Here is a 26,129-nt window from a genome sequence, read left to right as displayed (position 1 = left end):
CTACCAAACACTTAGCCAAAACCCACACCACTTTCTGCTACGAAATGTTACATTTGCTACGCTTCATCTGGCCACGTAGGTAAAATCATGTAAATTTTTTGGTACCCGTACTTCTAGTCCATGTATCGTTTAGATTTATAAACGTTTACTAGTGTTGTTGGGGCAAGTTGAAAATGGGATGAGTTAAAAATGGGGTGAGTTGAAAATGGGGCGAGTTGAAATTGGGGCGAGTTGAAATGGGACGAGTTGAAATTGGGACAAAGTGAATCGCAATCATACATATACATACATACATACATACATACATACATACATACATACATATACGTACAATGTACATACAAACTAACTTCAGTTCAGTTCAAGTTGTCATCTCAATGCACTTTGTCCCACAGTGATGTTTTGGTAGTTCTGAGAAATAGACTACTGAGGAAGGGTAAAGGAAATGTTGAATTGATGTAACGGCCGGCCTTCAAGCTAGTAAATTGTGTAAAGGCTTTTAGGCTGTTGACATGTGCTAATTATATGTCTAGCTGAGATTAGAGAGGGTAGTGACCTTACTCCATGGGGGATAGAGTGATAGTGTTTCATAGCAAATGAGTGATTTTTTTTTTATAGTGGTTCACATCCATTGACTAGTACTTTGGTTCTGGTTGGTAGATTTTATTGTTTGCATGGTTACCAACTTTACATTTGTACAATCAATGGTAGCATCATTACGGTTGAAATGAATGGTGCTCCAACTAACTGATAGCATTATGCACATGGAAAGGGCAATTGTGACTTGAAAAGGAGTATAGTTCTAGAACAAAAGTGCATCAATGTTACTGAGGATTTTCAACTCAGACTCATTCTTTTCATAACTGTACATAAAGAGAGAAAGTTTGGCAATGCATGTTTTTTTGCAATTTATATGAATAGCCGATATTTGCATGATGGCACATTTTTTTCCCCCTAAACAATGGAACTGTGTACAACTGTTGACATTTCTTAAAAGCATTTCTGCTCTGTTTGGTGACATGCATTTTAAATGTTAATTAGTGGCAAAGAAAAAAAAAAGAAAAGTTGCTACCTGCAGGTATGTTAAAACTTTTGTTGGCACTCACCCAGGGTTAACCAGGGTAGCAATGAGAGGTTTGTCAACAATGTAGAGGAGAGTCCCATTGCATTGCTATTTGGCAAGGGAACATATCACTTTCTCATATAACTGTTTCTTAGGTTCTTAAGATGTCAAACTTGGTTGCTATTATAGCTAACCTATGATGTATTGCTCTTCTAAAACTTTGACTTTGGTGAATGCAACCAAAGATTGCATTCAATGAGATTTCACAAATGATTCTGATGTACTTATTATTAACATTGTGGCTTCTCAGTCCCCAGTAAATTGTTATTTTAGGGGGTATGCATGAAGGATAGAGGCAGACTCCAATTTTTCAGTATAATCTTGCCATCCTCAAACTCGTTGGAAAAAATGTGAAGTGCTTCTTGTTTTACAGTCAGAAGAATTGTTGTTGTTGTTGTTGTTGTTGTTGTTGCTGCTGCTGCTGCACTCTCTCTCTCTCTCTCTCTCTCTCTCTCTCTCTCTCTCTCTCTCTCTCTCTCTCTCTCTCTCTCTATGGTAGAGGGAGATAGGCTCTCTCTCTCTATGGTAGAGGGAGATAGGTATTTGCGATCATACAGTGTTTATCTAGTGGAATATAATGATAAGAAATGATTACATGATCTTGAACTGTAACATGTACGATCAGAACCCTAAGTGTGGATGCCAACGTGATATCACAGCATCTCTAAAAGGATCTTCAGATTCAAACCCAACGGATAGCCTCTAGACTAATTCAACCCAATGTATTTATTAATTTTACACACAGGTCAGAGTTCAAAACCACCATGATTTCCAAGACATTGCGAGTGTTGTAGCCATTACTAGTTGCTATGCTACCACAGAGCCTTATGTTGATGCCAAATATGACATACGTATACAGAAGATAGGCACCAACTATAAAGCATTTATGTAAGTATTGATATTATATATATACTAATATGAACTAACAAAATGCACTGTGCATCGGGACTAGTTTTCATGAAAATCAAAGTTACTATAATTATTATTATTCTATTTCATGTAAGAAAACATGCTACACGTGTGTCTCAGCGCATTGTACAGACTGAAGTTAAAAAATTGCAAAAATAAAGAAAATAACAGCACACACAGAGGGAATAAGTATAACACCGACCCATTAAAATAATTCACATTGTGAATAAGCAGACAAGTTAAAATAGATCACTACCAATAAAACCAACCAATTAAATTAAATTACTTAAATTGTTGTCTAAAAAAAATGTGTCTTTAAATTATGTGTAGAAATGTCAACAGTTATGCGAATCTCTACAAACTTTGCCCGATGAGAACTTGTTCTTGGTCCTTTTGACATTTGGGGGATTCACCATCTTGAATTAAGGAATTAGCAATCTTTTGCCCCCCCCCCCCCCCCCATAGAGTTTTCAGCAGCCATATTATTTGTATATTAATTTGATATCATTTTGACCTCCTATTTGTAAAATTTGCAAAATGACCTGTAAATATTTTCTTGACTTTTAACTGTGAATGAATGAAAGTTTTCATGAAAAAAAAAAAAAAAATTAAAACCCTCATTTCCCTGACACATAATGAACTAAGCAACATTCAAATATTCATTCTTAGTTGCCTAATAGTAGTAATACATAGTCTGTAAGGGAAGCCGTGACAGGGTGCCCTCAAACATCGGCCATGAGAGTGGAGCGACAAGATGTATATTACAGCCTGCCTAATACATAGTATTCTTATAGTATTTTGTTGACATCTTCAAAGTTCACTTTCAAACTTATTGGGAATTTCTAATTTTAGCTTCATTTTTTTTTTTTGCTGTAGGAGAACTTCTATCTCTGGCAATTGGAAAGCTAACACTGGGTCTTCAGTACTGGAACAAATTGCTGTCACAGAAAGGTTAGTACACTATGTCATGTCAGATTTTAGGGTTCAACTTTAGTTTAGATTCGGAATTTGTTTAAAAATTAAAGTGACCATATGGATGAAGATTGGTTGGATTTTGAATTTCTAAAATAATTTTATCATAGCTTCCTACTTGAAAAATCAGTGTGAAACAACTTAATATGCCAAGTCCTTGTTTGTAACTCAATTGTAAAAGATTAATAAATGTGTCAAATGTTTGTTATTGTGCATATTGCAATGTATTGAGTTAAAAACACAGACTTTTCAACTGTTGTTCCACATTGATTTTTCAAGAAGCCATACTAAAAATTGTTTTACAAATTAAAAATCCAAAATGAATACCAAATCCTCATTCGTATGGCCACTTTCATCTATATAAGATATATCTGACAGTTCATTGGTTGAAAAGTTTGAAATGGACTCAAGTCAACATCCTCACATATCATTGGTTGAGAAGTTTGAAATGGAATTCAAAATCCCAGCAGTTCATTGGGTGGAAAGATGAAAATGTATCCCTGCATTTCATTGGTTGAGAAGTATGAAATGGATTCAAAATCCCAACAGTTCATTGGTTGGAAAGATGAAAATGGATCCCAACAGTTCATTGGTTGAGAAGTATGAAATGGGTTCAAAAATCGTGATATCTCATTGGTGGAATCCTGATAGGGCATAATGCGTTACACAAACACACAGAGTTCTCTCTTACTCTTCACAATTTGAATTATCTGCTTTAACTTTGTCCTCTATCTGTCTTTCTTTTCTTCGTAGGTTTAAATTTTGGGTGGATGAATGTAGTGCAATATTTGGTGGTCTTGATGTTGTAGCTGTTGAAGCCATTCATGGAAAAGATGGCAAAGATTATATTATTGAGGTAATGACTTTTACATTATTTTATTAATCAACTAAAGGATAATTGACCAAAAAAAATGTTTTAAAAAGAGTCAAAATAGAAATTTGAGATCAGTTTTATCAAATTGAAGAATGATTTTAGATTTCACGTCATAACCAAGTATTCATTTCAATGGGATTTCAGGTATTTTATTTTAGCAGTGTTTCAGAAAAGTTATTGTTTTTTTTAGAACATTTCTTATTATAAAAGGTTCAATAAGAAGGAGACATGGGCCATGAATTTAAGTAAAAACTTATTAAAGCATAACTTTTTGTCTGTAGAATCTTTTTAACTTGTGGTATGTTGGATTTGTTGTTTTGAAAAAAAAAAAACATCTTTCAGGTATTATACTTACTCCAATTACCCACAAATCAACCTCTGTATACTGTCCATCTCAAATTGTAAACATATTTATTTTTTATATCAGTAATAAACTCATTATTATGACATATCGGAAGCAGTATGTCCTCAAATTAAAGACAGCATTTTTTGTAAAATGAGTTTTAAAAGAAGTTTATGGATGTGTTACCACATAGTACTACATGTAGGATAGCTTCACAAGAAATTGCTGTATGTGTTACCACATAGTACTAGGATAGCATCACAAGAAATGGCTGTATGTCAGTGACACCTCCTACATCAAACTGACCTAGAGGGCATACTTTGACATTACATGTATGTTGGGTTGGTTTTTTTTACAGGTCAATGACTGTGCCATGACATTACTTGGTGAAAACCAAGATGAGGATCGTCGTCAGATTGGAGAAGTAGTTGTCCAGAAAATGAACCAATTAGTACGCTCCTCCCCACCAGCTATGCGGTAAGTAAATACGCAGTCACTCCACTCACTTCACTGAGCAACGCTGTCACACACAAATAAAGCCTTGAATACTTTGGTCGCAATCCCCGAATTTCCCCCCAACACCTACCAGGCAGAGAAAGAAAAAAAAAACAGAAAAAAAACCCGCAATGTAGCATGTCATGTAAAATTCATTTTTTAGCACAACTGAACTTGTTCAGTAGTGCTATAGGGATCGCCCGGCGTCTGTCTGTCTGTGTGTGTGTGTGTGTGTAAACAACTTAAAGTCAAAAACCGCTGAACCGATTGCCACGATATTTGGTGGGTCCATTACTTTGGGTGTCTAGTTGGGAAATTGTTCAAATCAAAATGATCGCATCACAGGTGTGTGATTTGGGTCAAAAAATGTGATTTTTGGTCAAAAAACTTAAACTCAGAAACTACTGGGCAGATTGGTGCGAAATTTGGTGGGAACATTCTTAAGGGGATGTAAAGTAAGATTTGTTCATGACGGGATGATTCCATCAGTGATATGCAAATTAGGGCTAAAAATGTGTCTTTTTGGTTAAAAATCTATAATTCTAAAACTACTGAGCAGATTGGGCTGAAATTTAATGGGAATTTATCTAGGGATGTATGGACGAAGAAATATTAAGCATACCATGATTCCATGAGTGATATGCAAATTAGGTGTAAAAATGTTCATTTTTGGTCAAAAACTTATATCTCAAAAAGTACTTGGTCAATTAGTCTGAAACTTGGCGAGATGTTTCTGAAACTGTTATTCTGCAGATTTTCTTAAAAACATTTTGACAAAATTGGCCCTAGCGACCATGACCACGCCCTTTAGCAACAACCAAATGGCAGTATATTTTGGTCAAATAACAACATCATCTGGTAAGCAAGTGAGTAAACATTCAAAAAATGTATGCAAATACCCTAGCAACCATGACCACGCCCATAGCAACAGCCAAACGGTGGTGTATTTCACAAAGATAACAACAGGGTTTAATAGATAATTGAATAAACATCCAAAAAATGTATGTAAATTTGCATCAAGACCATGCCCATAACAACAGCCAAATAATCACGTATATTGCAAAAGATAACAACAGGAATAGAAAGACAGATGAATAAACATTCAAAAAATGTATGCAAATACCCTAGTAACCATGACCATGCCCATAGCAACAGCCAAACGGTGGTGTATTTCACAAAGATAACAACAGGGTTTAATAGACAATTGAATAAACATACAAAAAATGTATGTACATTTTCCTAGCAACAAGACCACGCCCATAGCAACAGCCAAATGATCACGTATATTGCAAAGACAATATCAGGAATTCATACACAAGTGAACAAAAACATACACAAATGTATGCAAATATATCTAACAACATGACCACGCCCATAGCAACAGCCAAATGATAGCATTTATCGTAAAGATAGCAACATGGTTGGATAGGCAACTGGATAGTTATTCAGCAAATAAACACCTATTGTTAGCATAGACTAGCATATGGATAAACATTTTTAAAAACCAGTTGTGCTACAACGCCATTGGCGGTATTTTCTGTTTATTCAATTTCTGTTTGTACCTAAATATACTATACTGGAGAAATAGAAATGTCAGGGATTGTCTTAAACAACTATTTAGATAATATGACTGTGCAGTTATTCTGAAGATATTTATATGGTCTGCAGAAATTTGAAATGTGTTGGTTTTTTTCTAAAATTACCAACAAACCTACCTGCACGTGGATGGCAAACAAAGAATTTCATTGATGATGCCAAATCAGACTTAGGCTGAACCCAAGTATTTGAGTCCCAGAAAAAAAAAGCTAACATGATTTACCAATGGTGAAGTCACAAGTTATAGCGAGGAACTGAATTAATATTCACAAAGGTACACTAAATAGTAAACAAAATTGTAAAATACAATTTTTGTACTTGTTCATTTCAACATTAAATTGCATAAAACATTTTTAAGAAATACATGAAATATTCACAGTCTGAGATACAATGAAGAGGTAAAAAAACAAAATGCTTAGGGAGTCAAGAATCACCATGGGTAAGATGAAACTCCCTACATGGTTCCAAGACTCCTGGAAAGTCTTCGCTTCTGTTTAAACTACTTCTCAAAAGTCTTAGAATAATTGAAAGTACTCTTTGATATGGGTTGAAATTGAAATGACTAGATATGATCAATCATGAAATACCAGAAATTCCTTGTACCTGACAAGACAAATAACAGTCTGTGGTGGGAGATGTACTGCAAACTATCCCATTTAATGACTTTAGAATGATATCAGTTGACCTTGCAGACCCCAGGAAAATGAACTCCAAAACTCAAAGATACTAGTAATTCCAATGGCTTTATGTGTTATGTGTACTATGATTGGTAGTAATAGTAATAGTAGAATTATTTATTACTGACATGTGTTATACCAAATATAATTTACAACTAGGAAAGAATAGAAAATAAATGTATCACCCAGCCATAGGATGTACAACTCACTGTGAAATTAAATAACTTGTCTAATAAAGAAAGTATGTGTCTGTGTGTGTGTGTGTGTGTGTGTGTGTGTGTGTGTGTGTGTGTATGTGTCTGTCTGTCTGTCTGTCTGTCTGTGTCTGTGTATATTTGTTTGACTTGTATGTGCATCATGTATTCCTTTCACTGACTGATGTCCTTTTGTTGCAGGAAGACTGCCTCTGCCCAACAACTTTTAGCTTTTTCACAAGGAAGTTCTCCAACAGCTAGTGGTGCTGCCTCCCCCAAGATGAATCCCGGCACACGATCACCTAGTCCACCTAAAGGAGCTACACCATCAGCAAGTCCACAAAAGCCATCCAGTACAGCTTCCCCTGTCTCCTCACAGAGAAGTACGCCCTCATCCACACAAAGAGCAATTCCTAACCCACCACCCAAAGTGACACCTCCAGAGGAGGATGACACCTTCAAAAACCTCAAGAGAACCTTTGCCAATATCTTTGGTGATATCAATTAAACAGACCACCCCTGCCTTATGAATGGTATGGTCAAACAGAACAATACACTTGTTTTTTGGGGGGGATGGGATTAGGGTTGAGGAGTGTGAATGGGTGGGAGGAGTAATGTAAAATTGGGTTTGTTCTGGAGTCCTAAAAAGCTAACTAGTCTGTCTACTCAGTTGATCTGTGACTCCATTATACTTGTTCACTATCCAATACTAACCATATACATGTAAACAAATGTAGCCGAGTCACAGATCCAGTGAGTAGGCAGGCTATTGGCAAATAAACCCACTCTAGAAATAACAATCTTAAAGTGAGAATTGTTAGAAAGCAAACATAAAACGAATATGGAGGCTTGTACTATAAGCAAATTGCAATTGCTGAACTCATAAATTTTTCTTTCACAGAAATGGAATTTGGTCATCTAAAAAAATCTCTTGAAATGCAAGGAATAGAGCTGCTCCTTTATTGTTTAGAATTTAGTGAGACAATTAAAAGTGTCTTGTGTCTTATGAAGTGTTAATATGGCTTGTATCAATAATGCTTTTGGAGAGGGGAGAGGGGGGTGGGGGGGGGGAGGGGGATTCAAATCCAGGGTAATGGTTTTCTCTTTAAATCTGTTATGATTTATATACATGACCAATAATGTGGTCAATTATTCCAAAAAATTGGTTTTACACAAAAGTTATAGAATTATTCAAATCACTTTGTGCGCATAAAGTGATGATGCTGTAAATTGCAATGTAGGAACAAACTAATGATATCGATGTTGTGCACAAGAATAGTGATGTCACAGCAATCTTTCGATTGCACTACGTGATGAACACAATCAGATAATAATGCTAGTTTGCAATAAAAAGCAAAATTTGTATATAGACAATCTAAAAATCTGGTTTTTGAAGGGACGTTGATTCTGATTGTATTGTACAGAGTTTTACATCTGCTGTGTTGATCCACAGACATGGCACACAACCAACATGACTACAGACTTTAATCAAATTGTAGTTTGAAAATGTAAAACTTGTATTGCTTTTCTGAACTATCCACGAGTTTCCTGTTTGAATGTTGTGGTGTAAAATCGTCCAGTTTGTCTTATGCAAGACTTTGTGGTTATCACCCATAATCAAATGTTTCAGCCAGATGTTAACATACATTCCACATGGATACATAACTGTTTAGAAATATCTGCCACTGTACGACTAATTTAGAAATATTTCAAGGCGTGCTGTGATTTCCGTTCAAGAATGCGATCCCAGAAAGCTTGTAGGGCAAGTCAGTCACTTCTGACCTTTGACCTAGTTTTATGGGAACACACACTTTGAAGTTTATAATTAAAAAAAGGAAGAAAAAACAGCTGTACAGTCAGCAACTAATGCATGCAAATGTAATACTAATGTATTAAAATATGTTTAATTTATTCAAATATTTGCAAATTTATTCAAATTTAATGAATAGTTACATGTCATATGTATTTCGTTTTCCCCTTTCTGGAATTCATTTGAGAGATCAGAAAGTGGCACCAAAAATCATCAGAAACTTTATCATTTTTGCTCTTCAGACTTTCCAAGTTTGGTAGCAAAGACGACATTCAACAGTAAACAACCGTATGTGTATGTGTCTTCCACCAAGGCTAAAATGTCCAATGTTGATATCTGCATATAATTTGAATAAATTAGCATAATTACTCATAGTGCTGCATACATTTATTTCTCTCTATAACATTCCAAGGAATTTTAGGGATGGGATATTTTATGAGAATTAGTACTAGTACTAGTACTATACTAGTAGCGATTTAGAATAGGTTTTTCGGCCCAGGCTGAATGGATGGGTATTTAACTTTGTATATATTGAATTTCCAAATTCAGTTTCCTTTCCTCCGGGTCACACTTCTATCACAAGAAAAGAATCACAATAATATACAGTGTTATTAAGTAGATTGGAGGTTTCGGTAGCATCTATGTGAACTTTTTAGGAGATTTAAAGATTTCACAATTGTCAAGTAAGCATATAATAGTTGAAATTATCATGCATGTACTGATCGTTTCTATATAACAAAAAAAAGTCACAAATTTTAGAGAGAAAAAAGTCGAATAGATTTGGGTAGTGTTTGCTTGCAACGTGAGTATCTTTAATATTAGAGTAAACTGTTTACTGCTTTATAATAAGATGTAGAAATCTCGAATATTTTTTAGAAAATTCTTGCGTTGATTGAAGTATGAAAGTGTGCATCAAAATCCTTCCACATCTTAGGAACACTGATATGGCTTTTTATAACTTTCACACTGCCAAGTTCTATTTCATTTGGAGTTTTTGGCCAGGAATGTAGACTTTTGAACCAGTGTTTATGTGTTCTGTAAATGTTACTAATTCTATCACAAAAAAATTGAAACATTTTTTTCAATTTGAAACACTTTTTTGCTGCAATGTTTGCTTTGCTTCAGTGTCATATTCTGTATGCTAAATTAATATGTAAATATCCGCTGTAAATGTTTTAATCTAACAATGCTATTAATACTGCTATGCACAAATTTTACAATTAGAATCGCATTGTTGTATATTTCTATGTTAATTTTAATCATGTATAGGTCAAAGGTTAAGTTTCTAGGTCAAGGGTCAAGTTTTACAGTATTAGGAAGTTGTTGTACACAGCTCATGGAATTTAGTTTAAATCAAACTTTGTAACTTGAAGAGAAACTTGTTCCTCTTGTTGTCTATCTGTTGAAAATGTTATGACGTGTTGTAGGTAGGAGGGCCTTACAGATTGTGATGAAAAATCAGTTGCTGTCTGAAAATTAAATTCCAAACTCCAGAATAACATAGATGTTTGTATGAATTTTAGGAAATTTGGTGTGACATTGTTGAACTATTTTTGGTGAATTTACATAAAGGTCACACAAGACGGCGGCAATAAGTTTGTTCACCATATATTGTATTATAAAAACACTGTAATCATAAACATTGTGTGCAAAGTAATGTCGTCAGAGTGGGGAAAAAAATGTTGTGGTGGTATTTTGAGTCAATTCATCCTGTCAGTCCAGAGGTTTGATTAACAATCTTGTGCCTATAAATGACAAATACTAAACAAAAGTACTCTCTATTTGTTAGTTTAGCCATAGAGGGCGCTATTGTCGTTGGTAGCTGTGAATGTATTAAAATAGAGAGCTGTATATGTAGCTTGTGGATCGTTACTTTAGAATAGCAGGTACTATTTTCAAAAGTGTCCCTCTAAGGGGAAAAAGAGCAAGTTGACTGATTTGTAATCTGATGCTAAAACTATATAAACATAGTTCGCAGTTTGTGTGTTTCTATTCATTTAGACATTCAAATGACAACTGACAACATTCATCAAATGAAACACTTTTTTTTCAATCGTCTCCTCAATATGTGAAGTCACAAACCTATGTATGAATAACTTGAGCAGAATCAATCTCTAGTTACACAGAATGAATATTCATTAACAAGATTTCAACTTGCTGTACACCGGCGCTCAAATCACTGCTGATTTTCAAAAAAGTTTTGATTTCAAGAGACTGTACAAAAGAAATCTCACACGAATTAATTTTAGTCTGAATCTGAAATGATGAGATTTATTAACCAATAATCTTGACCAAAAACAGGTCAGAGTAAAAAATGACCAAGTTAAAAATGATGGTATATATTTGTTGATTATGTCTGTGTTATCATTTACAGTATGTTTATATTGGGGTGACATCCCTAACTTTGTGAGATTGCAAAATCTGGTAATCCTTGATTTACCTAATTATCAAAACCTTGTGAGGGTGGTGTTCTGTTCTAATATAACGGTTAAAGGAATGTAACATTAAAACCTATGTGAAAAGTTGTTGCAAAACATTGATTTGTACCATTTCACAACATTATGACTTCACTGAACTAGAATCCTTCTTCCCGTTTGTTCTGATAATGCAATACTAGTACTTATAAACAGCACCCTCAGAGGCGTAGCTTAGATTTTGAACTCGAATGGTCTCAGTTACCCAGACTCTCACTGCTGTGGGCTCTTCTATGAAAGCACCCACATCCCAACTACCCTGCGCCGGAAGTCACATACTACATTCCATCCAAGTCATGAAAAATGGGCACACCTGTTCGTTGTAATTACAATGTATCAGTTGCTTGAGAAGTGATAACATGTTGTGAAGGTACCTAAATCGTTCAGCCTGCAATGTTGGACATGAAGTATTCCCCAGGATGCACTGCTCCTGGGTTTAGTTCATGCACGAGTGAGTTGGGATTCGGTTTTCCCAGACCCTCGCTTGGGGGAGGGCTCATAGGTAGAGCCCCCCAGCAGCTGAAAACTGTATATTTTATTCTATTTTACAGTTCTTTTTGTACCAATGCAAAGGTGAAATAAATAAATAAATAAATAAATAAATAAATAAATAAATAAATAAAAAGCAGCAAGAGTCTGGTTAACCGAGACTAGAACTTGAATGAATTATGCACAGTGCCCTTAAGTGGTTATAATATTTGAAAACAGTGCCCTCACAAGGTCAAGCAGGGGACCAAGCTCCTACGCATCCCATGTCCCATAATCTATTGCTCGTTGAGACAATCGACTTGAAGCAGGAGTTGGTGTATGGGGATGGTTTCTTGTGTGTAGAAACATGGCAGGGGAATGAACATTTGACAGTAGTGTATAAATTCAATATGCAATAACGTCTATACATAGATGGTTATGCTTCCTTCAGAATCACTGTGTTCAATCTTAAAGTGTGGAATCCCATAAATTATTAATGAAGTTTTCATAAATCTTAAATATGTCATTCATTAGTACACACCCACTGAACAAAAGTCTTGTAACCAGTCATTTTATTTCTTTAAAAGATTAATTTGTACATATTGTGTTGTATTGAATATATATGGAAAGGTAATAAATAAAACAAGTCCAAGTCTTACTGCCATTTAGTCTCTGTTGGTGTGTTAATTATTTCCTCCATATCTTATGAAAGTTAAACTGATACTATGGCTTCCCTTTCACTTATACTTACCCATGTTCTGATGTATGTATGTATATTGCAAAGATAACAAAGGGAATTAATAAAGAAATGGATAAACATTCTAAAAATGGACATGGATATGCATAAATATGTCTAGCAACAAGAACATGCCCTTATCAACAGCCAAATGATGGTGTACATTGCATAAGATAAATGTAGGGATGGTTAGGCAAGTTAATAAATAGCAAAAAAGTGAATACAAATATGCATAGCAATAAGACCACGCCCATAGCAACAGTGAAATTGTGATGTATATTGAAAGATGTTGAAAAAATAACAATATGGATAGTTATGCAAGTGGATAAATTTTACAAAAAATTGACAGAATTGACCCATCAGTGAAGATACCGCTCATACCAATAGTAAAACAAGTCTTCACAGAAGACACACTCTCCCCAAAAAATGCTTTATATGACTGAATGGAGACATGATTTAACAGAAATTGCTAGCAACAAATAAATACAACAAAGTGTCTGTGATGAGTCACGCATGAAACTGCTGAGTTGTGATAATTCAACATGAAGATCCATGTCAAGGCAAACAGTCAATGTCAATGAAACTTTCAACCCGGCAATATGGGGGTAGAAACTTGGATGTAGTCTCTATTTATTAACATTTTTTAGTCATGTGGTAAATCATAATTATTCACTACAAATATGGCTGCCATCGAGTCAAAAGTGATATGACCTGGATAGGTCTGGGTCAAAGGTCAAGGTCTAAAAGACAAGTTTAAAGGACAATATAGGCATTGACACTTAAATGTAGTCTCCATGTATTTATGATTTTTGAGTTACTGTATTGGTAAATCATGATGGTTCACTAAAGTGATATGAGCACCAAAATCGGGTCGCCCTCTAGTGGTGAACATAGCAACAGCACCATCTCCTGTGGACTGTCAACCGATGGGGTGTATTTGACCACAGGGTCACGTATTATTGCTTAAATTGCTGTTTTCTTAGGAAAATATTGTACGAATCCTGCTGCTACAAATGTATCAATCTCTATACTATAGAAATATTACTTTTTTCTCCTTACAGGTAGGAATAGTCAAAAGGTTGTTATATTTAGTCTTAAGACCAGGAAAACAACAATCTATGAAATATTACACACCCCTATGATTTGACACGGGTATTTGATCATCTTCACCTGTGTAGGGAAGACACTGTAATCATGATATTGATGCAAACCCTTTAGCCACATAAGTCTCATGTGTCTGTTAATAAGTAACTAATCATGTGGCTAGGTAGTGATCATAGCACGTATTTTCTAAACTACCCCGGACGTGATCTCCACATCAAGAAATATCCATGGGGCACATGAAACTGTTAATACGTTTTGTATACAATGGGTCATATTCAAATTATCACAGGTCACACTGCACTAAGAGATTTAGACAACATTTACAAAACAGAACTGTGCATAACAGTTGTACTTTACAAGGCAATGACAAGTTGATAACTAGTACGTCTTGTAACAGAAAGCCCAATTTGTCCTCTCTTTATGACGAATCTCCCCAGTGATGCATACATCAAAAAAATTGGCGACAAATAACATGTTATCCCGACCTCTTTAATGTTGCATATTGTTAAATACTACAATATATACATTAGGCATACTGGGGTTTTCAATTTTTAACTGATAAATTTATCAATCATTGAATCTTGGATATTAAAATCTGTGATAATATGTTCCTGTATTCTTTATTCACTATGCTCCATTTTTAGGTTGATTCTCTGTTGTTCATCTGTCAGCTTTTGTACTTTCATCTTCTTTTCTAAAACAGCATGGTCACTTGACCTGAAATTTGAAGTGTAGGTGCCATTCGATGAGCAGAGATAAGTTTGTTCAAGACAAATTGATTGGGTCATTGCTATGCAAATTGGGTCTAAAATCGGTCTAGCGGTTTTTGACTTTAAGTTGTTTAAACACATACACAGACAGACAGACAGACAGACAGACAGACAGACAGACAGACAGACAGACAGACAGACACTTTGCCATGCCTGTGTGCGATGTTGCAACGGAAATAATTGATGAAGAACATCTTTCCTATGATGGGATTTTGTCTGTAAAGACAAGAGATTTAAAATATGTTAGAAAAATGAGAAAAAGTAAGAAAATTACAGACAGTGCGTATGATAAATTCAAGAAATATCTAAACTTAGATACGGATGCTGACAGTGACAGCCAAGGCCTTGCTGATGACGAGGATGATATGGATCCAGAGTGCTATGATAGTGATAATGAAAAGGATGTTGACAGTGATAAGGAGACAGTGACAGTGAAATGAGGGTAAAATGTCTGTTATCCGTATGAAATGTGTACAGTTTATTATACATAGACCCTTTTACAATTTTATTAAAACAGAGAAACCATTTAGGTATAGACTGGTTTAGACATGGTTCGATTTAGACAAGTTTTACTGTATACATTTTAGTGTATAGCCTGTCTCTCATTCAAATCATTACATGTTGTTTGGTTTAGAGAGGTGTTCAGTTTATACATCGACCCTAAAGGAAATAGACAAATAACATATATTCCGGTCAGCAGAAAGACAAAAGATTGTCTAGTTTGACCACTAGGGGTGCTGTTCAGAAGCTGGTCACGATAGCACTGTACGATAGTCTCCTTCGTCATCGAGTAGTTTGAGATCATCGAAAATGCAATTTATGAGGGGGGGGGATGAATGTGGTGTAACCTCTGATAAAAAAAAAACTGTTGACCATCAGGCCTAAAATTCAAAACTCTGCCAACCCTAAACGTTTTTTATGTTTTCGAGCACAAAATAATGGAATTTAGAGAATTAGTGGATGCGGAAACTGACATCAACTTAATGAGACAATATACAACTGTTCTTCCAATCTGTAATGGCTGTACATCTTATGGGAATAAACCAATAACACAGAGACCATATGAAAAACAACTGAAAACGTAACTACTATACCTGAACAAAACACTCACATATGGAAAAAAGTCGGAACCACACAATTATTTTTTAGGCCTCCTGAATGGATGCTTTTACTGACTCGATATTTGACACAATTTGTATATATTTTATGCTTGGTAGTTCATCATTAATATTTACACCTGCACTACTATTTGGAAATATGTCTTCTCTATATATTTTTTCCATTGATAGTGTCACTAGGACTAGGTCAGATTTGATCAGTCAATCATTAGCAATATACCAGGGTTTGAGATGTTGAATTATTAGTTATTCGATCGTTACATGGAAATGTGACTTTATGTAAGTATTTTCACTTTGCGGAGTGTCCAGATTTTACTTCAAGAGAGTGACCAGAGGATTTTCCATTTTCCTGGTGTATTTTTTGACGTCCCCCCGCAGGAAATCATAGGAAAAATGATGCCTTCCCCTCCCCTTGAGGGTTCCCCCACCCCCTTCAGGGTACTTTTTCCATGACCCCCATGCATACATACATACATACATACATACATACATACATACATACATACATACATACATACATACATAAGGGACCGGACAGAATTTACGGCAGGGGGGGGGGCATGAAAAAAATGGAAGGCTTGAAGGGGGGCCATGAAAATTCTCATGGTTTGAAAGGGGGGGCCGCGAAATATTTTGTCATTGAAAAAAATTAATATGTTAGAAAATTTAGCATTGCATGAGATAGCACTTGATATCGCCTTTAATATTGAATGTCTACACTTTCATTTATGTATTAAAATGGAAGTGTGTACGTTTGTATGTACCTATTTAGTGAAGCATAAAAACACTACTCAAGATTAATTTGATACACCCTGAATTACTCTTATATACTCCAAGTTGTTCACACACACACACACATGTATACATACATACATACATACATACATACATACATACATACATACATACATACATACATACATGTTAGCACTGTGGAAACAGGTTCAGTGTGTAATTACCATCAATGATACATATGTATATGTATGTGTATATATATATATATATATATATATATATATATATATATATATATATATATATATATATATATATATATATATATATATATATATATATATATATATATATATATATACATAAAAATGAAAGAAGACGAGTCTGATATTACATAGTGGAATTACACTACGGACCGTTTCACCCGAAGGATCGTCAGGTGTAATAGTGTGGTTTAATAGTATTCGTTAGCTATACATCCTGCATTATGTACATAACTTGTGTGTGTTCACTGATGGCTGTGTGCACACAAAAAGATTGACAACAAAGGTTACGTATTATTAAGTAAGAACTTGTTAGCGTGCCGGCATTTACTGATTAATTCAGTTCTGCTGTTCAAGTTCGTTGATTTGTCGGCAGTTATAATAAAATATTTTTCCCAGAGGCATAGTTGACATCGTTTGGTAACGTTAGAGTATGAGGAAGCCTGCTTGAGAACTGACCAGTGTACGTCGTAATTAATGTTGCTGTCTTTTAGGTGCCAAATGTATTTACTGAGTGCAGTGTCTTTCTTCTTGTGATCAAGTTTAAATGAAGACTTGTGGTTGTTAAACCTGCTTTTGAATTCTGTGTCACTAACGCCTATGTATGATTTGTGATCTTGGTTAGTGGTGACTGTTGCTTTGTAAACAACGCTTTTTATGAGGCATTTTCCTGCGAGAGGGCACTCCTTTGGTTTTCTGCAGTTACAGGTATTTTGTTGTGTTTGCTTAGCTTTTGAAAGTATGGCTTTATTATGACCGCTGATTAATTTACCCATGTTGTCCATGCAACTATAGCTCACTTTGGTATTATTACGGTTGAAGATTTTATGCAGTACACTGGATATAGGGAAATGCTTGTCGATGAGGTTGAGAAATTTTCTACCGATGTTTGTTGAAACGTGTTTACTGTAAGGTGGGTTGAACCAAGTTATATTACGGCTGCGATTCCGCTTGCGTTGAGTGTGTCTTGTTTGGTCAAATTTGAGGGTGTGATTATATCCTGCTTCATTGAGTGCATCTTGGTAGGATGATGTAGTGGCGTCGAATAGTTGTTCATCACTGGAAATGTTGGATAGTCGTTGGTTTACCGAGCTGGGTATGGTCTTAATTATGGCTTTAGGATGGTTTGATTTCTTGTTGACGTAGTGGGTGGTGTTATTTGGTTTTGTGTACGGTCGGTATGACTCGTCACGCAAGTTGAAAGTGACATCAAGGAAGTTGACAATTTTGATACCTTGGTCGGTGGTGATTCTAAGGCCGAGTTTCTTAAATTGTGAAGTTAGCTGCTTGGCTACTTTGTTGGCTTTCGATGGTGAATGGTTACGGAGTACAGCTAGGCCATCATCCCTGTACCGACCGTACACAAAACCAAATAACACCACCCACTACGTCAACAAGAAATCAAACCATCCTAAAGCCATAATTAAGACCATACCCAGCTCGGTAAACCAACGACTATCCAACATTTCCAGTGATGAACAACTATTCGACGCCACTACATCATCCTACCAAGATGCACTCAATGAAGCAGGATATAATCACACCCTCAAATTTGACCAAACAAAACACACTCAACACAAGCGGAATCGCAGCCGTAATATAACTTGGTTCAACCCACCTTACAGTAAACACGTTTCAACAAACATCGGTAGAAAATTTCTCAACCTCATCGACAAGCATTTCCCTATATCCAGTGTACTGCATAAAATCTTCAACCGTAATAATACCAAAGTGAGCTATAGTTGCATGGACAACATGGGTAAATTAATCAGCGGTCATAATAAAGCCATACTTTCAAAAGCTAAGCAAACACAACAAAATACCTGTAACTGCAGAAAACCAAAGGAGTGCCCTCTCGCAGGAAAATGCCTCATAAAAAGCGTTGTTTACAAAGCAACAGTCACCACTAACCAAGATCACAAATCATACATAGGCGTTAGTGACACAGAATTCAAAAGCAGGTTTAACAACCACAAGTCTTCATTTAAACTTGATCACAAGAAGAAAGACACTGCACTCAGTAAATACATTTGGCACCTAAAAGACAGCAACATTAATTACGACGTACACTGGTCAGTTCTCAAGCAGGCTTCCTCATACTCTAACGTTACCAAACGATGTCAACTATGCCTCTGGGAAAAATATTTTATTATAACTGCCGACAAATCAACGAACTTGAACAGCAGAACTGAATTAATCAGTAAATGCCGGCACGCTAACAAGTTCTTACTTAATAATACGTAACCTTTGTTGTCAATCTTTTTGTGTGCACACAGCCATCAGTGAACACACACAAGTTATGTACATAATGCAGGATGTATAGCTAACGAATACTATTAAACCACACTATTACACCTGACGATCCTTCGGGTGAAACGGTCCGTAGTGTAATTCCACTATGTAATATCAGACTCGTCTTCTTTCATTTTTATGTATGATAGCTCTCCAAGGTGATCGAGCACTCTACTTGGCGAAAGAAGAATGAAATTATATGTATATATATATATATATATATATATATGTATATATATAAATATGTGGTAATAAACTAGCATAGGACCTGTAATTTATGTGATTAAAAAGTGACCTTTTGGTGAAAAATGTAAATACAAAAACGTCTGGCTAGATTAATTTAGATAGGTGTTTTATTTCTTTCCTTGACACTATTCTTGAGTTTCACTCTCAGACTCACTAGAGTCTGAAGATGTGAGGCAAGACTAAAACCAGTGAAATTAAGCTATTTCCCTCCTCAGCATCATCAAATGCATCTATCTGTACTAAATATTGTAATGCATTTAGATGTCTGCGTGGTGTTAAGTGTTTTTTCTGGCCGTATTTTCCTACAACCTTATCCACAAGTTGCTCACTAAAAACAGTTAACAACTGTACAGTATTTTTGCTTGACTAATTGTTCTTTTCTCTTTCCTCCTTCTTCCTCCTTTATTTTTTTGAATGGTTTAGAAAACTGCGAGTAATACTCATCTGATCACTGTACAGTGTATTGAATACAATTCTGAATTTGCTGTCCCCATCATGAAGTCACAAATGCCTGACACTATAGGTTTAAATATGTATGGTTTTGGAACTGAAAGCATATTGATTACATCTAAGTATTCCACAACATTCTGAATTTCGTTTCCCCTTTCATGAAGTCACAAATGTCTTACATTTACATGTGTATTGGTAATGCATTTGGTGTAGGAAAGTGAAAGCTATATTTGTCAGACCTCAGTGTGCATAAATCCTTAGTTTGCTAGCACTTCATGACATCACAAATGTTACGAGTATAAATAGATATTTGAATACACTATGTAGGTGATGTGATGTCCTTAGATACTCCCCACAAATGTCCCCACTACAGTTTTTCACAAATCACGCATGTGAATGTGTGTTTACTCTGTGTCTGTGTTTCTGTGTATATATCAGTGAATGACAGTTAAAACCACCGCATCAAATGCCTTGGTATTAAGTGATGACTACATATGGTGTCTAGTTGGGAAATAAACAAGATTATACCACATGTGTATGATTACATGTATGGTCAAAATGTTTTATTTTGTTTTGTTTTCTAAAAATCTTCCTCTACAACTACTAAGTTGTTTGGGCTGAAATAGTAACATAATAGTAGTACCAAAAGAAATATTACAGTTGTGCTACAGTAATAAAAAAATTTGTACTCTTTTTAGTTATTGTAGGGGGCAGGATATTGTGCACTTTCTTTTTTTTTTGGGGGGGATGAAATTTTTATACTTTTGAAAGGGGGGTCCGTGAAATTTTGGTCACAGTGGATGGGGGGGGGGGCAGGAAAAAAACCAAGTCAGAGATAATTTCTCCCCAGCCCCCCCCCCCTGCCGTAAATTCTGCCCGGTCCCTAAACACAGACAGACAGAAAGACAGACATACAGACAGACGGACGGACGGACGGACGGACATCGCACCATACCCATATAGCACTACTGAACTTCATTAGTTCAGTTGTGCTAATAAAACACTATTCGACAATAGACTATACATGCATTATAACACAAACTAATGGTATACAAAACATAGTAAAATGTGTGTGTTGACCTGCGGCCCCCCCCCCCCCACACACACACACTTTATGCAATATTAACAGCATTACAAACAACCTTTTATTGTAAACATTGTGAAAATAAATACTTCAACTTTTAATAAATATTTTAACTTTTCATGCCTTTAAAAAAAATCATCATGTGCAACTATCATAAACACACAACTATGATTTCTGTGTATCAAGTGTAAATCATGATAAAAACTATGAAGATTACCATGATTTCCGAGCTAGTACTTGACTATTTTACATTTAATACATTTTTACCTCTCGTAAGCGTACGGGAGGTATTAAAAGGGGGATTTCTGTCTGTGTGTCTGTCTGTCTGTGTGTGTGTGTGTGTGTGTGTCTGTCTGTCTGTCTCTCTGTCATATGTCCGTCTGTGTGTGTGTCTATCTGTCTGTCTGTCTGTCTGTCTGTCTGTCTGTCTGTCTGTCTGTGTCATCATTTTCTTAAAAACGGCTGGTTCAATTATAATGAAATTTGGTACAAATAATGTTTGGGGTAATGGCTATAGAACTGGTTAGTTTTTTAGCGAGATCTGTTCATGCTAATTAGGGACAATTGCATACCAATGAAATCAACTAATTAAGCAATATCTTAAGACTGCATACTTCAATTTCAATATAATTTAGCATATTCGTTAAACATAGCATACATTTGTCCTATAAAATTTGTTGATGTACCTTACAGTGTTAATGAATAATTTGCATAATTAATTATTTTTGGTAATTAGGCTATATCTTAAGAATGCATACTTCAATTTCAACATAATTTAGTACATAAGTTAACCTTAAGAAAACGCATATGTCCCATAAAATTTGTTGATGTACCTTTCAGTGTTAATGAATAATTTGCATAATTAATGAGAAAAGCATAAATTGTCAAAATAGAGGAAACTGAAAAGATAATAAAGCGCCAATGGCGTTGTACCACAACTGTGTTGAGAGTAAACTTTAATATTCTATTATGATTATGTGGTCTTGTTGCTAGGCCTATTTCCATACATGTTTTGAAGATTTATTCCCATGCCTACCCATCCATGGTGTTATGTCTGCAATATACGCCATTGTTTAACTGTTGCTATGGGCGTGGTCTTGTTGCTAGGCATATCTGCATATATTTTTGGAATGTTTATTCTTTTGCCTTCGCTTCACTGGTGTGATATTGCCTTTATATGTCATCGTTTACAAGTTGCTATGGGCGTATGCATGTTGCTAACGACATTTGCATATGTCTTTTTAATGTTTATTCAATTGCCTATCCACCCCTGTTGTATTTGCAATAAACATTATCATTTGACTGTCACTAAGGGGGTGGTCATGTTGCTAGGACAACTTCTGTAAGTATGACACACCTGTGTAGGTTCATTTGCACGACGTTTTTTTTCAAAATAGCTCTGATCAACTTCGTCATCCCCAACCGCTTTCAGAGTCTAACAATGATCCAGGGACATTCTAATGTGATAATATTGTCTAACAATGATCCAGGGACATTCTAATGTGATAATATTGTCTAACAATAGTCCAGGGACATTCTAATGTGATAATATTGTCTAACAATGATCCAGGGACATTCTAATGTGATAATATTGTCTAACAATGATCCAGGGACATTCTAATGTGATAATATTGTCTAACAATGATCCAGGGACATTCTAATGTGATAATATTGTCTAACAATGATCCAGGGGTATTCTAATGTGATAATATTGTTTAACAATGATCCAGGGACATTCTAATGTGATAATATTGTCTAACAATGATCCAGGGACATTCTAATGCGATAATATTGTCTAACAATGATCCAGGGACATTCTAATGTGATAACATTGTCTAACAATGATCCAGGGACATTTTAATGTGATAATACTGTCTAACAATGATCCATGGACATTCTAATGTGATAATACTGTCTAACAATGATCCAGGGACATTTTAATGTGATAATACTGTCTAACAATGATCCAGGGACATTCTAATGTGATAATACTGTCTAACAATGATCCAGGGACATTTTAATGTGATAATACTGTCTAACAATGATCCAGCGACATTCTAATGTGATAATATTGTCTAACAATGATCCAGGGACATTCTAATGTGATAATATTGTCTAACAATGATCCAGGGACATTCTAATGTGATAATATTGTCTAACAATGATCCTGGGAGATTCTAATGTGATAACATTGTCTAACAAGGCTTCGGGGACATTCTAATGTGATAATATTGTCTAACAATGATCCAGAGACATTCTAATGTGATAATATTGTCTAACAATGATCCAGTGACATTCTAATGTGATAATATTGTCTAACAATGATCCAGGGACATTCTAATGTGATAATATTGTCTAACAATGATCCAGGGACATTCTAATGTGATAATATTGTCTAACAATGATCCAGGGACATTCTAATGTGATAATATTGTCTAACAATGATCCAGGGACATTCTAATGTGATAATATTGTCTAACAATGATCCAGGGGTATTCTAATGTGATAATATTGTTTAACAATGATCCAGGGACATTCTAATGTGATAATATTGTCTAACAATGATCCAGGGACATTCTAATGCGATAATATTGTCTAACAATGATCCAGGGACATTCTAATGTGATAACATTGTCTAACAATGATCCAGGGACATTTTAATGTGATAATACTGTCTAACAATGATCCATGGACATTCTAATGTGATAATACTGTCTAACAATGATCCAGGGACATTTTAATGTGATAATACTGTCTAACAATGATCCAGGGACATTCTAATGTGATAATACTGTCTAACAATGATCCAGGGACATTTTAATGTGATAATACTGTCTAACAATGATCCAGCGACATTCTAATGTGATAATGTCTAACAATGATCCAGGGACATTTTAATGTGATAATATTGTCTAACAATGATCCAGGGACATTCTAATGTGATAATACTGTCTAACAATGATCCAGGGACATTTTAATGTGATAATATTGTCTAACAATGATCCAGGGACATTCTAATGTGATAATACTGTCTAACAATGATCCAGGGACATTCTAATGTGATAATATTGTCTAACAATGATCCAGGGACATTCTAATGTGATAATATTGTCTAACAATGATCCAGGGACATTCTAATGTGATAATATTGTCTAACAATGATCCAGGGACATTCTAATGTGATAATACTGTCTAACAATGATCCAGGGACATTTTAATGTGATAATATTGTCTAACAATGATCCAGGGACATTCTAATGTGATAATACTGTCTAACAATGATCCAGGGACATTCTAATGTGATAATATTGTCTAACAATGATCCAGGGACATTCTAATGTGATAATATTGTCTAACAATGATCCAGGGACATTCTAATGTGATAATATTGTCTAACAATGATCCTGGGAGATTCTAATGTGATAACATTGTCTAACAAGGCTTCGGGGACATTCTAATGTGATAATATTGTCTAACAATGATCCAGAGACATTCTAATGTGATAATATTGTCTAACAATGATCCAGTGACATTCTAATGTGATAATATTGTCTAACAAGGATCCAGGGACATTTTAATGTGATAACATTGTCTAACAATGACCCAGGGACATTTTAATGTGATAACATTGTCTAACAATGACCCAGGGACATTCTAATGCGATAACATTGTCTAACAATGATCCAGGGACATTTTAATGTGATAACATTGTCTAACAATGATCCAGGGACATTTTAATGTGATAACTTTGTCTAACAATGACCCAGAGACATTCTAATGCGATAACATTGTCTAACAATGATCCAGGGACATTTTAATGTGATAACATTGTCTAACAATGACCCAGGGACATTCTAATGGGATAACATTGTCTAACAAGGCTTCGAGGACATTCTAATGGGATAATATTGTCTAACAAGGCTTCGGGGACATTCTAATGTGATAACATTGTCTAACAATGATCCAGGGACATTCTAATGTGATAATATTGTCTAACAATGATCCAGGGACATTCTAATGTGATAATATTTTCTAACAATGATCCAGTTTTACTTCTCAATGGTGCTCTAAATGGCCTCCAAATGGTGTTCAGTTTTCAAAAAGCTCTTACTGTGGGAGGGAGACCCCCCCCCCCCGTGCTTGTATTGCAGGCACGCACAAGCATAGCACTTCTCCCCATACTGTTTCCAGTTCTCTGCCTACTTTGAAACTTACTGAAACCTCTACCTTTACAATTATGTTAACTCCATTTCTAATATTGTACTTTACAATTAGCTGAATTAATCTATAATGGTAATAGTTCACTCAATCTAAGAGATATTCTAGAACTTTTGGTTACTAAACCTTGAATATAATATTTTGCATATCCATGAACAGACAATCATACTTCTCATAGGGTTCCTGTATAAAGAGCTTTACGCATGTTAAGCAATGTATTTTGGGACATCAATTTACCAGCTACACTTAAAATTACTGTAAATGTAAGAAGTAAAATTAACTATGCAGTGTGCTGTATTGTGCTTTGAGAATCTAGAGTGTCTTTTGCAAGCACAAGAAGAATATTTCTTGTCAACAGATGTCGGAGGGGGGTGTCAGTGTGTTTTTTTATTTGTCAGAGGGGGGGGGTGGATTTTTTTGTGGATGAATCACAGGGTTGTCACTATTTGTAAGTACACCACGAACAAGAAGTCACCGGCTCACCCCCGGCCGTAAAAACTGATCACTCCCTTAAATTAACTTCTTTTATAAACTATCTATGAAGATTACCATTACAAAACCTTCAAGTTCACTTTTGCCCCAAAGTACAATATAAGTGAAGCATTGATTGTGAAACAGCCAAGCATTTACATGACATGTTCTGTAACTAGTGTGGTAGCTAGGTAATACATATGCATATGTATATGTATATGTAAAGTTATGTTTGAACTAATAAGTAATATTAAAGAATTCATGTAAGAAACCGGGACAAGAACAAATATTTACATGTACCACATTTTAGACAAAGCTATATGCCATTGTAGAAATGGGTTTTTTCTTCCATCACATTCCAAACACAATAACACCCCTGTCCGCAATTTTCAAAACAGCATGACCCCCCCCCCCCATTACTAATTTCAAAAACAGGGTGAACCCCCCCCCCTCCCAGGCCGAAGAAACTGACCGGTCCCTAAAACTGAATGTTCCACATTGGTTGTAAAAGAATATCAAACTATATTTATGACTGCATCATTGTTAAAGGATACTGATGAATCACAATATTGTGCTTAAATTGCTAGTGACTTGATGGGAGATAAAAAAAAATATTCATTGTTCTGATTTATACAATTACGAGAAATAATCATTAATTTGTACAAAGGGCAAATGACCGTGCCCTTATATAACACTATGTACACGTT

General features: G+C 35.3%; 1 protein-coding gene across 3 annotated transcripts in view; it reads left to right on the top strand.

Moving 5' to 3' along the window:
* Nucleotides 1–7,696, top strand: part of LOC144442243 (synapsin-2-like) — a 129,664-nt gene extending 121,968 nt beyond the window's left edge. For 2 of the 3 annotated variants that reach the window (XM_078131537.1, XM_078131530.1), the window contains 5 exons: nt 1,869–2,011; nt 2,909–2,983; nt 3,758–3,860; nt 4,580–4,698; nt 7,385–7,696. In XM_078131537.1, the coding sequence (XP_077987663.1) occupies nt 1,869–2,011; nt 2,909–2,983; nt 3,758–3,860; nt 4,580–4,698; nt 7,385–7,691 (747 nt within the window). In that variant the 3' untranslated portion in view covers nt 7,692–7,696. The remainder of the gene's footprint in view (nt 1–1,868; nt 2,012–2,908; nt 2,984–3,757; nt 3,861–4,579; nt 4,699–7,384) is intronic. The other variant, XM_078131546.1, reaches the window with a different exon arrangement.
* Nucleotides 7,697–26,129: the final 18,433 nt, after the last annotated feature.

The sequence above is a fragment of the Glandiceps talaboti genome, chromosome 1, assembly GCF_964340395.1.
Source record: "Glandiceps talaboti chromosome 1, keGlaTala1.1, whole genome shotgun sequence".
Lineage (NCBI taxonomy): Eukaryota > Metazoa > Hemichordata > Enteropneusta > Spengelidae > Glandiceps > Glandiceps talaboti.
This window is presented reverse-complemented; position numbering and strand designations above follow the sequence as displayed.